The sequence below is a fragment of the Hemitrygon akajei genome, chromosome 6 (assembly GCF_048418815.1).
Source record: "Hemitrygon akajei chromosome 6, sHemAka1.3, whole genome shotgun sequence".
NCBI classification, from domain to species: Eukaryota; Metazoa; Chordata; class Chondrichthyes; order Myliobatiformes; family Dasyatidae; genus Hemitrygon; species Hemitrygon akajei.
In genome coordinates, this window is record NC_133129.1 from 74198624 (window position 1) to 74214318 (window position 15695).

The 15695-nt window shown below is 40.4% G+C and overlaps 1 protein-coding gene and 1 long non-coding RNA gene across 2 annotated transcripts in view; one reads left to right on the forward strand and one right to left on the reverse strand.

Annotated features, from left to right (window-relative positions):
- The window catches only part of LOC140729168 (uncharacterized), a 60034-nt gene extending 57566 nt beyond the window's left edge, over window positions 1-2468 (forward strand). The window contains exon 3 of the long non-coding RNA XR_012099279.1: window positions 2353-2468. This is a non-coding gene — a long non-coding RNA (uncharacterized lncRNA). The remainder of the gene's footprint in view (window positions 1-2352) is intronic.
- Window positions 1-15695, reverse strand: part of LOC140729167 (phospholipid-transporting ATPase ABCA1-like) — a 165281-nt gene that overhangs the window by 107978 nt on the left and 41608 nt on the right. Inside the window, exons 3-5 of the mRNA XM_073048637.1 lie at window positions 13260-13353; window positions 6037-6178; window positions 4539-4657 (exon numbers count right to left, since the gene is read on the reverse strand). Coding sequence (XP_072904738.1) covers window positions 4539-4657; window positions 6037-6178; window positions 13260-13353 — 355 coding nt within the window. The remainder of the gene's footprint in view (window positions 1-4538; window positions 4658-6036; window positions 6179-13259; window positions 13354-15695) is intronic.

Genomic DNA, 15695 nt, shown 5'->3' on the forward strand with positions numbered 1-15695 from the left:
CCCTGGCCATATAAAGTAACCTGCAGTTCATTTTTGTCCTCCCCGCCTGGTGGCCTGAGGGGTGGACAGACCCCATGCTTACTGAACTCCTATTAAGACATTGCCAGCATTGTTTCAACATTTGTGTGGTGTAAACAAATGCAAGATTAAATACAGATGTGAAATTGTCAAATCTCATATTTCCTTACAAATACGTCGGGGGGGGGGGGGGGGGGAAGCAATTGCCTGAAAACTTGGTGATTGACACTTTGAGTACTACAGCCAAAAATAGCTCCTTCATCCCAGAGTCTGCACCAAGCACCTATTTACACGAATTCCATTCAAACATCCCCACTTTCCTATCAACCCTCCTGTTTCTACCACTCAACCACACTCTAAAAGCTACTTAGCTGTGAGCAATTTAACAGAGATTTTTATCAATGTAGGAGAATAACCCCTGCAATCACAGGGAGAGCGTGCAAACTCCACACAGAGGCCAGGAACGAAGCTGGATTACTGGAGCTGTGACAAAGAGCACTACAGCTGCAACACTGTAACACCGAGATGTAGTTCTACCCCATTGATCATTTGAACGTGGGGAGTTAAAATCCACCTCCCCTCTGCCCAGTCTCTAATTATCTTTGCAAACTGCAATGTTATTCTTGGCACAGAAGTCAGCTACCCAGTATAGCCTAGGGTGTTTACTGTCCAGCTAGCACAAACTCAAGATAACAGATCTCATCACACAGCATTTTACTGGCAAGCCGTACCTCTAATCTGTATCAGTATAGATGTACTTCGGAATGAATTTTTCGAAACATAAACAGCCTGTGCCTTATTTGGCACTTAAAATTACAACACAGAAACAACCTGATGGATACAAATATTAAACCACACAGCACCTGCTTTTCTCAAATTAGTCAAAGGATTTAAGGACAAGGCTAATGGACTGAGGCAAACAAGGTTTTTAATCAACCACATTTTTGTGATGTACACTATGTAGGATCTGTCTGACGTCTTTAAAAGGTTAAGGACGGCTTTAAAGGAACTGCTGTAAATGGAAGAGTGTTTGGCCCATCGCGCCACTAACTCACAATTCCAGAGACCAGGGTTCAAATTAGACATCTGGTGCTATCATTTTGGAGTTTGAATGTTCTGCCTGTGGCTGGATGGGTTTTCCCAGAGTGCTTCTGTTTCCTCCCACGTTCACAAGGATGTGCAAGTTGGAAGGGTATTCTGTGACTGTGAACTGTCTCCAGTGGATAGATGAATGACAGAATTCCGAGAAGAGTAGCTGGGATCACAGGAAGAGCAGATAAGAAAAGGCTGCAGAGAAAGTGAGTGGGTCACGGGCGTGTTCTGTGAGCTATCATACGCTCACAGACAGACGTGTCCTTCTACGTCATAAGGAAATTCATATACGGAGTTCAGGCAGCATTCACTCCTGCTTGAAAGGTGGAATTTAAAAGATTGTAATATCAATATTGCACCCTGTTCCAACAGTGTATCTGCATATTAAGGACAGGGGAGGCCCAGTTAGGGTAAGGCTAATCTTACAAAGTCTCCATCCTAAAATTAAAAGGTTTTCCAAGAGCATTTGTTAAAAAAAGTGATATTTGACAATCATAGTGCATCAAGACTTAATTTAACTGATGTCAACAACAAATTGATATTAACTTTCTTTCTCTCCATCCTCATCACTGAAGGAACGTCAGGTGCACATACACGAATTTCAATATACAGATTATAGCAAAGCATTTTTGATTAGTGGTGCCATAGCTTCTCCAGAGCTGCTACAGTTGTAGGGCTCAATGCCTCTGGAAATCCATGTACTTAGCTCATCAATCCAAAGGCCCTCACAGAATGCCAGAGAATCCTCTCTGTTGTGCCAGCTATTCCTTATCCATCAATCAATGCTACTTAGAAATGTTCTGGCCATTTCAGCATTGATGTTTATAAGTTACATGTCTGCAAACTAACTGCTTTGTTCCTTACATTATAACAGTGAGGATACTTCAAAAGTACTCTCCAATCCAATGGCATGAATATTGATTCCTCTCTCTGGTAAACAAACTCCACTTCCTACACCACTTCCTCTATTCCCCACTCTGACATTTTACTTCTTTGCACCTGCCTATTCCTTCTGCCTGGGTCCACTCTTACTTCCTTTTCTCCTACAGTCCATTCTCCTCTCCTATCAGATTCTTTCTTCTCCAGCCCTTGACCTTTCCCACCCACCTGGCTTCACCTATCATCTTCCAGCTAGTCTCCTTCCCCTCCTCCTAGCTTTTTATTCTGGCAACTTCCCCCTTCCTTCGCAGTCCTGAAGAAAGTTCTTGGCCCGAAACATTGACCGTTTATTCTTTTCCATAGATGCTGCCTGACCTGCTGATTTCCTCCAGCCTTTTGGGTGTGTTGCTTCAAAAGTACAGGACCCCTCTAGACATACCACACACTTGCAGCAAATACGTTAAAAGCATTTTTGTAATTGACTGGATGGACTTGTTAATAAAAGAATGGATTGGATGAATTGCTACCATGAGCACAACCCTCTCCACCAATGAGGACACCTTCAAGAGGCAGTGCTTCAAGATGTTCAATAAGGACCTTCACCATCCCAGACATGCTCTCTTCTCCGCTAGGGAGGAGGGACAGAGCCCGAGCACCCACAATCAATGATTTAGAAAAAATCTCTTCCCCTCTGCCAGATTTCTAAATAGTCCACAAACCCATGAATACTACTTCATCATTCCTTCTGTTTATATTATTTATTTACTTTGTAATTTATAGTAGTTTTTCCGTCTTTGCACTGTACTGCTACCACAAATTCCCCATCATATAATAGTGAAAATAAACCTGATCCTGATTCAGAATGTTTAAAGCTCCCATTCATACATATCAACGTAAAACTTATCTACTGGTTTGGTTTGAGGCATTTCAGTTTCAGAAGCAACACAGCAGTGGAGGAAAACTACTCCTTGGGGATGGCTGGAAGAGAATGCAATTTTTCACTTTAGCAATATACCAGCCAACTCTGATCTATACAGACAACCTTTTGCAAGTGTGTGAGCATGAACACTTCCTGAAGGCACATTCTACAGAAAATCCTGCCACCTGTTCACAGCTGATAGCAGTGGTCTCATCCTCACTCTCTCTACCCAGAAAAGTCGGTCAGATTCAAAAAGAAGCACTTTTCTAAATCAATTCTGAATTATAGGATCCACAAGCCAGAAATCTATGGATGCTGAAAACTGGAAATACAAACAAGAAATACTGCAAGTCAGGAAGCATCTGTGGAGATGTGACAGAGTCAATGTTGTAAGTTGATGAAAACTGTAAAACAGAAGGAGAGAGAGGTGGAGGGAGTAGGCCTGTGATGGCAAGAACAAAAATGGCAGTATCTAAGTGAAGAACAGAAGGCCTGCAAATTCAGTCTGTTGGAGATAGAGTTAGAGAAGTGAGGGCAGTAAAGATGAAAAAGCACTGATAGAACTGTGAGAGACGGTTCGTGTCAGAACCAGCCATGAAACTCTGTTGGTGTCGGAACTGCTACTAGATTATTCTCTGTAATGTGAACTCAGGCTTGTACAGATGCATGAAGCTGAATTGGCTGAGCATTTCCAATATTTTGTTTTTTCTCTCTCTCTTGTAATTGCACAATCCATTTCAAAAGTTCAGCATTTCCCATGGCAGCCAATTCAGTCACTGCAAAATGGAAGCATTATTGTATTGCTGTAAATGGAGAAACCAATCAGAGCACAGCAGCATGTTTCCACTACACCAGCGTGATAATGACCAGATAATCTGCCTTAGGGCAGTCCTAAAGAATAAATATTGGTCAGGGTAATGTGGAGAACTCATTTGCTCTTCTTCAAAATAAGGCCTTTACACCCTTAACACCCAGCTTGCCAAATAGATTAGATCTTGTTTCAATAATTCTTCTAAAAGCTGCCACATCTAACAGTGCAACACTCTCTGAATGGCATGACTTCAATTATGCCAGTAAAAGCTTAAGTACCTGGAATGGAACAGTGCTAATACTTTCCATTCTAACTTATAAAAGTTAAGTCACATAAAATAGACTGCACTCCAAAACAAAGTGTTGGAAAGATAATATAAGAGTTAGTCAATTGTACTGTATAGGGAAGCTACCCAATAACAAACTTTTACCCCTTGAACATTAAAAATATGCAAATGTGCATTAGTTAATGATGTTCCTGCAGTCTTCAAGACTCTTTGAGTACCTCCAAATCTCAACTCTTCAAAATTCCAGATGATCATCACTCCACCATCTCATTCAGTTTTGTGGGGCCAATCCCTAATTCATCTGCCTCTCTCGCATATTTGCTATGACTATTAAAAGGAACTCGGACCAAGATTTCAGTCTCCTTTACTCTCACGTCTTGATGTTAAACTGCTGTAATACTAAGTTTTCTGCCCAATGCATTAACTGTTTTACAACTATGTCAAATGCACAGTACGTTGCTGATAAATCCAGATAAAGACATAAAAAGAGGGGTCATCATGAACTAGGGGGGAGTAATTATTGAGAACAGTACCGAGAGTAGAGTTGCTGAATCTTTTCAGCGCTTCATACAGCTTGTGGAAGGCTTCCATGTTTCCATCCCTCTGGCTGTACAGTATTATCTTCTTGGCATCAAGAAACAGGCGGGAAATGCTGCAACGAAAGACCAAGTAAAACAACTTTATCAAAAATTCAATTTGGTACTATATATCTATTCTTAAAAGCAACAACAAAACATCTTTTATAGCAATGAAGCTGCGAACTAAAACACAATTGTACTCCTGCCTTGTGTACCCTGTAGATTTTAACACAGACTTGTGACGCCAGTTAGATCCAATATTTCAATAACATTATACGTTTGGAGTGATGCATTATGATTTTCAGGGTTAAAATGATCAAATGTTTTGGTGATTTCTACTGTTTGGTGTCTTCTGCAGGACAGATTATGCTGTGTATTATTAGGTTAAATGGTTTAATTGTTTAACTTTCAAAGTAACATCACTTCTGTTAACTCAAATACAGGTCAGAACACATACGCAACCTCAAATTTCTTATAATCTAAAGGAGGTGTAACTTCTATCTAAACGTTTAAACTGAATATTGGATTGCATGGCACCCCAGCTTTGCAAAGGTTTAGAACTGAGGTCAAAATAAGCAGATCTCATACATTTCACTGGGTTTAAAAATGAAAGAGAAAAGTCACGTTGTCAGCCTGATGCAGATCAGTTTCATACACTTTCTTTGCACCATTTGCTGTTTTAAAGTTAGGCTTTTACATCAGTTCATTTTAACGTGAAAAGGTAGATCTTTGCTATCACAACAACAACCCTTAGAAATAATCCGATTGAGATTCCTGGATACAGCTAGATATGAAGGAAAATGTGACAAACTACGATGAATGAAAGATAAATTGTTATTGACTCTTAAATTGTAAGTCATTCCCACCTTTGTCTATTCGTCCTCTGTTACTTGAACTAATCAGTTGCTCAATTTCCTAAATCTCAATATTGAAAAGTGAAATACGTAGGTAGACAAATATGAAATAATATATTTATGTTCAGCTCAGCCACTGAAGTCAAAACTGTTCTGTTTGTTGGAGTTCAGATCCGCTCTGTTTAAGAGTCAGCTTGATTTTATGGGGAAATTGCATGTTTCCAACCAACTAGTAATGCTTAAGATAAATCAGCTAACTCTGGTTAACACACCAGAGTACCACAATTTTGACAAAATTAGTTTTGTGAAGAATTAAAGATATATTGGAACGACATGTGAAAAGGTATCAAGTTCAACTCAGTGCATCTATGTATATTACTATATTTTCATACACAAGGAAAAATATTCTTTAGAACAACTGATCTCTGCTGACCAACATTTCCATTTAAGTTAATCCCATTTGAAAAAGTGAGTCACAAGCAAAACACAAAATATTTTTATTCATCAGTCTCAGTATTAATGTTTTAAAATAAATCAGAAAGGCTGCCGGAGCCCTGAGAACTATTGCAAGTACCGCAATGAGCCCATCTCTCACTCACATCGATTTGTCAAAATTTCCAGTCACTCCGGCCGATTCACCAGGCGTTGGATAGCGAAAGCATGGGTTGTTTGCATTACAGATAATTCCTTGTATCCATGGCAGAGTGCCGGCAGAAGGCATTGCCTTGTTTGGGAAATGGCCTAAATAAACAGAAAAGAAAGTAACTGTAGTTACATGTAGACCTTGTCCAGTTTCTGCGTATTCATCTAAATCAGTTTACTCTGTTCATTTATGGTATGACTTTGCTTTATCCTGTCTATTGTGCCATCCAATCAGTGCACAGGTTGGAGACATCCAATATCATGCCACAAATGGAACATGCGTAGAAAGAACAAGCAACTTTGGACCTGAGATTTCTATCACATGAGACTTTTTTTAGTTCACGCTTGCCCCAATAGATAGTTTAAAATAATTCATTTTTCTTGTGCCAGGCGAAAACTAGACTTGTGAAAGGGGTGATCAGTAGCAAATGCTGAACAGTGGTGCACCCCAAGAATGGGTGCTGTATCTATGCATTAACAATTGATATAACGGTGTGCAAGGTAGTCTTTCAAAAATTATGGAAGATACAGATGAGTAAACTATGTGGATGACCTACAGTACACAGCAAGAAGATAACCCAATACAAGCATGAGAAACAATACCTCATTCTTGAACAGAGCATCTTGCAGCACAACACCACCCCCCCCTCCACCTCCATCCCAGAATGAAAAGGAAATTAGAAACATAGAAACATGGAAAACCTACAGCACACCCATAGTCCTCTATTTTTCTAAGCTCCATGTACCCATCCAGGAGTGTCTTAAAAGACCCTATTGTATCCACCTCCACCCCTGTCTTCGGCAGCCCATTCCACGCACTCACCACTCTGTGCGTAAAAAAACTTACCCCTGACATCTCCTCTGTACCTACTTCCAAGCACCTTAAAACTGTGCCCTCTTGTGCTAGCTATTTCAGCCATGGGAAAAAGCCTCTGACTATGCACATGATCAATGCCTCTCATCATCTTATAAACCTCTATCAGGTTGCCTCTCATCCTGTTGCTCCAAGGAGAAAAGGCCAAGTTCACTTAACCTATTCTCATAAGGTATGCCCCTCAATCCAGGCAACATCCTTGTATATCTCCTCTGCACCCTTTCTATGGTTTCCACATCCTTCCTGTAGTGAAATGACCAGAACTGAGCACAATACTCCAAGTGGAGTCTGACCAGGGTCCTATATAGCTGCAACATTACCTCTCAGCTCCTAAACTCAATCCCACAGTTGATGAAGGCCAATATACCCGTATGCCTTCTTAACCACAGAGTCAACCTGCACAGCAGGTTCTCCAACCTTTAAGCATCTCATTATTCTTTTCTGTCAGACCACATAATTTCTGCCTGTCTTCCATCAGTGATCATCCCTCCATTTTTTAACAGCTTGATCTGTTGGACCTGACCCACAGCCCTTCCATCAGTGACAGAACATTGAAAAGAATAATAACCCTCCGTCTGTCTCCCTAACCCCTTGACCTACTCTTCCCCACACAAATAATCCCTTTGTCCTATCTATCTATCCCTCCTATCACTTTCTCTGCAATTTTAAATTTATTTATCACATCAATTTATAAGACAGAAGATATTTTCCCATGAGTTTGAGGGCAATGGAATGGAAACCTCAAGCGATGATGAAATAGCCAAGTGAGGGGAAAAAACCTTCTTTTGCACTTTTGGTCATTTTGATCTATAACTCTTAACTCACAAGAGTGGTCAGCTTGACACTGCAAGGCTCTGGAGAAGGATTTGGGAATAGGACTGATGGGATTGCTTTAAGAAGTGCTCTCATGTACATGAAGGACCAAATTGTCTCCTTCTGTGCATTACTGATTTTATAATTCTTGAACATGTTCCATTCAGCACTTCCCATGTCTTCTATTCCAGCACATCTTGGAAGTGTAAAAATTCATTGATCATTTCCTCTTCCTACATCTTCCATATTAATACAGGCCTATCATCTCAACTTACTATTTTTGAGTCTTTTCTGCTATTGCTATAGACTAGTGAAAAGTTAACTTAGAGTCATAGAATGATGCAACACAGGAGATGGCTATGAGCCAGTCTTGACCATGTGAAAGAGCTGTCCAGTTAGTCTTGCCCTCAACCGTCCTCCATTCTACTCTCTTCAAAACTGGAGAAAGTAATAGACATGTACTTGATCTCATGCTGTGATCTCAGGGCTGGGGTAGCTCTTTAATGACTTGTACAAGTGATAGGCTAAACTGCTTCCTTTTCTACTATAATATATGATATTGCAATTCTGTGATTATACTTTCAACAGTTTGTTTCAGAACCAAGGAGTGGCATGGTAGTGTAGTGGTTAGCACAGCGCTTTACCATACAGATGACCCAGGTTCAAATCCCGTCACTGCCTGTAAGGAGTTTGTACGTTCTCCCCATGACCGTGTGCTCTGGTTTCCTCCACAGATGTACTGCTTGGTAGGTTACTTGGCCATTGTAAACTGTCCCATGACTAGGCTTGGATTAAATCTGGGGATTGCTGTGTGGTCTGGCTCAAAGGGCTGGAAGGGCCTATTCCACACTCTATCTCAATAAATAAACTTGGATTTTTGCTCTTAATAAGTGGTCCTCAAAACACTTCATTTCTCTGACAGCGTTACTTATTCAGATTGTCCAAACAAAAGTGCTACTCAAATCACTTACACAACTAAACTGGAGACTGGGATATGGAAATGGTTTTGAGATGAAGACAAACACTCATGTCTAGAATAAACAGACACATTGGGCCATTTTCTAGGTCATAGCTACTTAGTATGCTATGGAATTACTTGGCTATCTCAATCAAAACACTCTCCCAATTTGTTCAAAACTGACGACAGTAACCACAGCTCTGATGACAAGCACAATAAGGAATGGAGACAGTGGGTGGGGATTAAAAATAGAAGCAAAAGAACATAAAGGCAAAAAGAAGTGGGGAATATAAACATACAAACAATATTGTAGGAAGTAAGAAAGAGAAGTGGATGAAATGCCTGACAAAGCAGCTTCTTATTTCCCAGTCACAGCCCTGTTTATTCGAGGACCTTTAGGTACTGAATGGTTAACTTGAATGGACAAGGGTGAAGGATGGGTTCAATAAAGGAATTCAAACTATTCGGGTGTATTTGAGGTGCAATAATCACTTGGAAATTCTACTATGATTATTATTCCATTTGGGTTGCATATCCAATTATCTCACTTAGAGCCATCTAACCAGCCATGCAGGCCAATCTATTAAAGAAGGATGTCAGCCAAAATGCACGCAGCTGTGTTACCCATTGTTAGTTCAACGTGCACTGACATAACCCAATGATGAGACTAAATTGGTAAAACAGCAGCAGAAGATAAATCTGATATTGGCATGACTACAATCTACTGAAGGAAAGCAAGAAGTAAAGCCAGACTTTAAGCACGTTAGTAATGATATCCAGACCATAACTGACTAAGCCCAGGTGTGCAAGGCAGACCTGTCGCTCAATGAAACAGTTTTGATAATGAATATTAATGAATTAGGCATGGAATGAATGGAAGCTTCACAGTGAACTTCATTAAACTTCTGCAACCTGCTTTATCCTGAGATATATTTGGGAATGTGGTAGACATTCCACGTGACTCAGTCCTTTTATATTAATAAGAACCTACTCAGCACACTAACTAATAGTATATCTTCATTCTAAATTGCTTTAGTAATATTATTACACATCATATAGCTTTTGGTTAGGTTTTAACTCTCAAAGAATGGATTAACAAATTTGATCAGTATCAAAGGTTGTTGCACTGTTGCTATGATGCCACTCTCCCCGGCCAGTTATAAGTATCAGCTATCAGTAATTGTTTCTCTAATCTATACTGGTTCAGGGTCCATCAATACAGTTCAAACCTAGACCTCATGTATAACCTAGAGAAGGCAAAGTACTGAAAGCAAAGTACAAGATCAGAATCATTGCATTATCCTACCCTATAAAATAAGAGGGTGCAATATCAACTTGTAAATTATTATATTTCAATGTGATTGTCCAAGTTAAGTGAACTATTATAAGTTTAAGTAACAAGCTGACTCTAATTCATGATGTGTCCTAGTTTGATGGTTGCTACTTTTTTGTTGCTAGTTTAGGTGATTTTAAATTGGGGTGGCCTGCAGATAATGAACACTGAGCTGAATTGAAATATGCCTTTTGATACGGTGTTTTTGTTACCATTTGTGTGATTTGTTTTTTTTGTGCCTGGGGGAGGGGGGGTTGATTTTTCTTCCTTTGAACAGGTTCCATAGTTCTTCTTTGTTCTATGGCTTTCTGTGGGGAAGTTGAATGTCAGCATTGTACACTGCATACACACTTTGATAATAAATGTAAATGTACTTTGAACACCAAAAACTAAAACATACAGGACTGAGAGAGGAAAAAAAAGAGTAATAACTTTATTATTTAATCATTCAATGGATATGGATGTTGCTGGCAGAACTGGTATGAATTTTCCATCAAAAACAAGAGAAAATCTGCGGATACTAGAAATGTGTGTTGCATGCATTTTCCATCCCCGACTGCCAATAAAAACAGTTCAAAGGATTTTTTTGGGGGTGGGGGGAGGGAGAAGGTGGTCAGAAATCCCCTCCAGGGAAGAAAAACAGAGATCCTTACTCAAGGCCATTAAGGAGCAAGTGCCTTTTACAATTTCAGGTTGCCCAAAGTGATTCACAAGGTACGATCATGTAGGAACAGAAACGGCACATTTGGAAACAGCTGGTTCTCACAAAATACAATGTATTAATGACCAATTTCAGTAATGTAGGCTGAGGAATAAATATTGTCCCTGATACTCTGAAAGAGACCATGAGTTAAATTGGTCACCAACATACAGAAATTTAATCATACATTCGAAATTCTTACAGTTCAAGCATAATTCTCTATTGGGAAGAAGAAGCCATGACTTAACAACTCATGGTTTAACATGTTGAATCGAGGTTAAAAGAACCTAATACTGACCACTACTTACCTAACTCCACCCTGACACAGCCAATATTCGGCTTCAGTACTGTCAAAGGGGCATTTCATATAAAAGCCAATGGATAATATACTGTACTATGAGGCTTTAGTGTAAAATTAGCTGAAGGTAAAAAAAAAGTCATATCAGGATGGATTAATGGGACCTAGATGGCAGGGTGTTACATTAGAAATGACCATCAAACTTCTGATTCTCTGAACAAATGATCCTGATCTCAGTCAGGACGGGAATGTGTTCACGCATATATTTGGCCCAAAAGCAATAATTGCTATTTCAGCAATATCACTGGGTCATGGCCTTCTTGAGACAGGGATCTAGATTTACTGATACAGTAGTGTTTTACATCTCTTAATGAGGAGAGCTCCAATGGTTAACACTGCCAGCAAATTTGCTGAAGACTCTATAAGACTCTCACCCTCTTCCCAAAAAATGTCTTACTGTCCATCAGCCTTCCTCAATCCAGAAGGTTAGAAGGTTTATGTCATGTCAGTGCTGACTGCTGGTGACATGTTTGCAGCACCAATTTGCTCTAGAGGAGGGAGCCAAATAAATACTTATAAATTCCCAAAGGAATAGGCCAATGGAATGAGTCCTTTTCCTCAAACCCCAATTATGCTCTAATTCTTCTTAAGATATATATTAGTAGTGTGTTCTTTGTTGTTAATCCATCACTCAAGAAGAATTAGTGGTGGTAAAATAATGTTGAAATCATAACTTGAGCAGTATTATCACAGCAAAGGGTGGCGTTGGATGGAGAACGATAAAATTAATTTCTTAAGCAGACTGTCATAATTAGACTTAAGTCACAAGTGTTCCTCAGAACTGACTTTTATAAACCAAGTCAGCATCAGTAATGCCTGGAATGTAACCATACAGCCAATCATTCAGGGTGCCATGATAACAAAGCAGTTAGCGTGACGCAATGTCAGAGTTCAGCATTCAATCCTGGTACCCTCTATAAGGAGGCTCTGTTTGCCCTCCCTATGGAAAGTGAAGGTTGTCTCCTGGTCCTCCAGTTTCCACCCACACCCCAAAAGTGTACCGGATAGGTTAAATGGTCATTGTAAATGGTCCTATGATCAGGTTAGGGTTAAATCGGGGTTGTCAAATGTTACTGGGCAGTGCAGCTTGAAGGGCAGGAAGGGCCTATTCTGTATGATATCTCTAGATAAGTAAGTACATGCCAAAGGAGAAGGGTTTATACTGCATTACTCAAATCACTTTCATCACCTTTCAAAGTGATGTACAACCAATGAAATAGGTTTTCTGTAATTGTCATTGTAATACAGGGAATAAGACATACAAGTTGCATATGGCAAGTTCCTTAAGAAGCACTGTGATGACAACATTAAGTTCTGGTGATAATACTTGAAGAAATAAATTTTGCTACAACACGAGGATAGCTTTCTGTTTTACAAGAGTGCTTTTAATTCTGGGATAGCACTCTGGGACTGGGGTTAATGCTTTTTGGCTCTTTGAAATACCCTAAATGGTTTTAATGTTTAACTGGGCACACCAACTGGTGACAGTATTTTGTAATCGCAGCTGAGAAATACAAAAGTCCGACAGGCGATCAGTCCACGTCCCAGAGTTCACCCTGATCCGATTCAAGGTTCATTGAAGCTAATGAGGAAAAGGCCTGATGCAATAGATTAAAGATCACAGAATGGATGCAACATAGTGGATGACTGTGATCTCACATGTCTTCACTTGCATTCACTCAGGGCAGGTGTTCTGGTGACTAAGACCACAGTGCCACACTCTATTTGTAGTAGAGAAGCTAATCTCGATTTACAATTGAAATGGTTTATTTGTTCTCCTTTCAGTCAATTGACAAAATAGTTTTGCTTGTAATTAAATGTGAAAATAGTTACTGATTTGCAGATGGAAGACAATTAAAGATTAGAGACTAAAATTATATAACTTTGCTAGTTATATTTTCTCCTGTCAACACCATACATTCAATTGTTTAACCTGATTTTTGCTGTTACAAAATGATAGACCTAGTGGAGTTTGACAGTAGAACTGCCCAATAGCAGTTTTATTTGCTTTCAGGTGGCATGAAAGGAATCAAACTTTTTATCTTATTTACCAAGAGTACAACACTCATCAAGAGCCCAAAAACCAGCGGTCAATGAGCTACCGCAGTAACGTGCAGTCTGAAACCGAGGTGATTGGCACTTACATTCATGCTGCTCGTAAGGTGGATAGGAGAGCCGTACGGAAATCAATATGAAGAACAAAAAGAGAGGCCACGCTATCTCAATCAGCAGCTGAAACTGAAAAATACAAAGAAAAACACTGTAATAATGATGTACACGATTCTGGAAAGATTCAGACATTACATTTCTGGCATTTATCACTGAGATCACTCCCATCACCCTCTTTCCAATACAGCGGCATAATTCCTTCAGGACTGTTTTTCTTCTGGAGAGCAGAAATTTGTAGCAGTTCCATGAGAAATGACAAGTCATAATGTGCTCACATAAGCCTACATTCTGAGCACCCCAAGCAATCTTACAAAGGGAGCCATTATGACTGAGGCCACTGCTTTTTCTATCCAATATACATACTGAACATCTCCATAAGAGGCTATTACACAATATCATCAACCCCAGCTGATTGTCTTTCCAATAATTTTTCTTGTGAACATACAGGTAAATTTTAAACAGACTACAATTCCTGAACTCAGGCCATCTTGGGGCTTAATGAATGGTACAGACTTAAAGCTGCTATATTTTCTTTGACTTTTATGTATAGTGCTCACATTACTACCCAAAAGATAAAATTAGTTTCTACTCAGTATTGTAATTCAACCCATTACAAATACTGTATGTTTTCGTTAACTTAACCAGTGCGAAAACACTGATAAACCACAAGACGTAGGAGCAAAATTAGGTTAGTTGGTCCATTGAGTCTGCTCTGTCATTCAATTATGGCAAATAAATTTTCCCTCTCAACCTATCCTCTTGCCTTCTCCATGCAACCACTGCCACCCTTACTAATCAAGAAACTAACAACTTCTGCTTTAAATATACCCAATAATTTGGCTTCCACAGCCATCTGTTGCAATGAATTCTACTAATTCACTACCCTCTGATTAAAGAACTTCCTCTTTATTTCTGTTCTAAATGTTCTATCCTGGGGCTATTTTGACCTCTGATAAAGACTATGTGCTTTCACATTGTCTATGCCCCTCATGATGTTATACAGTTCACTCCTCAATATCTTACATTCCAGGGTTTAAAGTTCCCATTGTAGAAATGTCCAGGCAACACCCACAAAATGCTTGAGGAACTCAGCAGGCCTGGCAGCATCTATGGAAAAGATGCTGCCTAGCCCGCTGAGTTCCTCCAGCATTTTGTGTGTGCTGCTTTGATTTCCAGCATCTGCAGATTTTCTCTTGTTTATGATTCGATTACTGATGCACCATCAACAACTCACTCTGAGACGTAAGAAGCGAGATATCGGCTTTTATTGACTGGAAGAATGAGTTATTGATGGTGCATCAATTTTATTGACTGGAAGAATGAACAACACTACATCCTGGAGAATGAGGCCGGGCTCAGGCCTCAATCGCCTTTATACAGGGGTCTGTGGGAGGAGCCACAGGAGCAGTCCAGACAGGTATATGTAGTTCACCACAATTACTACACTGTGAAGTCTTTTCCAGGAATGCACAGCCTGAAGAAGTTCAAATTTCCCTTCGATGGGAGTTCAATGAAAGCCTCTCTCGCTGATCCCCCTCTGTGATCTCTGCTCTCCTCTGATCCTCTTTGCCTGTCCTGCTGAGTTCCTCCAGCATTGTGTGTGTGTGTGTGTGTGTGTGTGTGTGTGTGTGTGTGTGTGTGTGTGTGTGTGTGTGTGTGTGTGTGTGTGTGTGTTGCTTTGATTTCCATCATCTGCTGATTTTCTCTTGTTTGCATAAATTTCTCCACTTGCTAATTGGCTCTTTCTGACTGACCCTTGGTCTGCAGATGATAGCCAGAGGACAAACTAAGTGAGATGTGGAGGGTGAAGCAGAAGGCTCACCAGAAACGTGAGACGATTTGTGGACAGCAAACCAACATAATGGCCTCAGAGAAACTGCTTATGTATCAGGTCAACCACCTTAGTGGCTGCCGGAAGCTCGGGGAGCGCAATGAAGAACCCGGGAGAACCGGTTCACCATGGTGATGATCACCATGGCCCCATCAGAAGGTGGCAGACCTGTGACGAAATCCATGGCGATGTGAAACTGTGAGACTATGAGTATCGAGAGATCGGTAGAGACCAGAAGAGCCCAAAGGACTGCTGGTTGAAGGAATTGGATAGGCACATTGAGGGCAGGCAGCAATAAACCAACAAAGTCTTTGATCACGGTGGGTCACCACAACTGGCGTCACACAAAATCGAGAGTCCACTGTGCACCTGGATGGCCAGAGAGGGCTGAGGAGTGGGCCCACTGCAGTGCTTCAGAGCGCATGGCCATTGGAATGTATATGCGATTGTCATGTGTGATGGCCAGAGCAGGCCTTGCTGCAGGGCCTGACCTACCCGCTTTTCTCAAGGACCCAGGCGATTAGGGTGAGGATCTACAAGGATGGAATGATGGGCTGAGGGTTGATCTCCAATTCAGCTT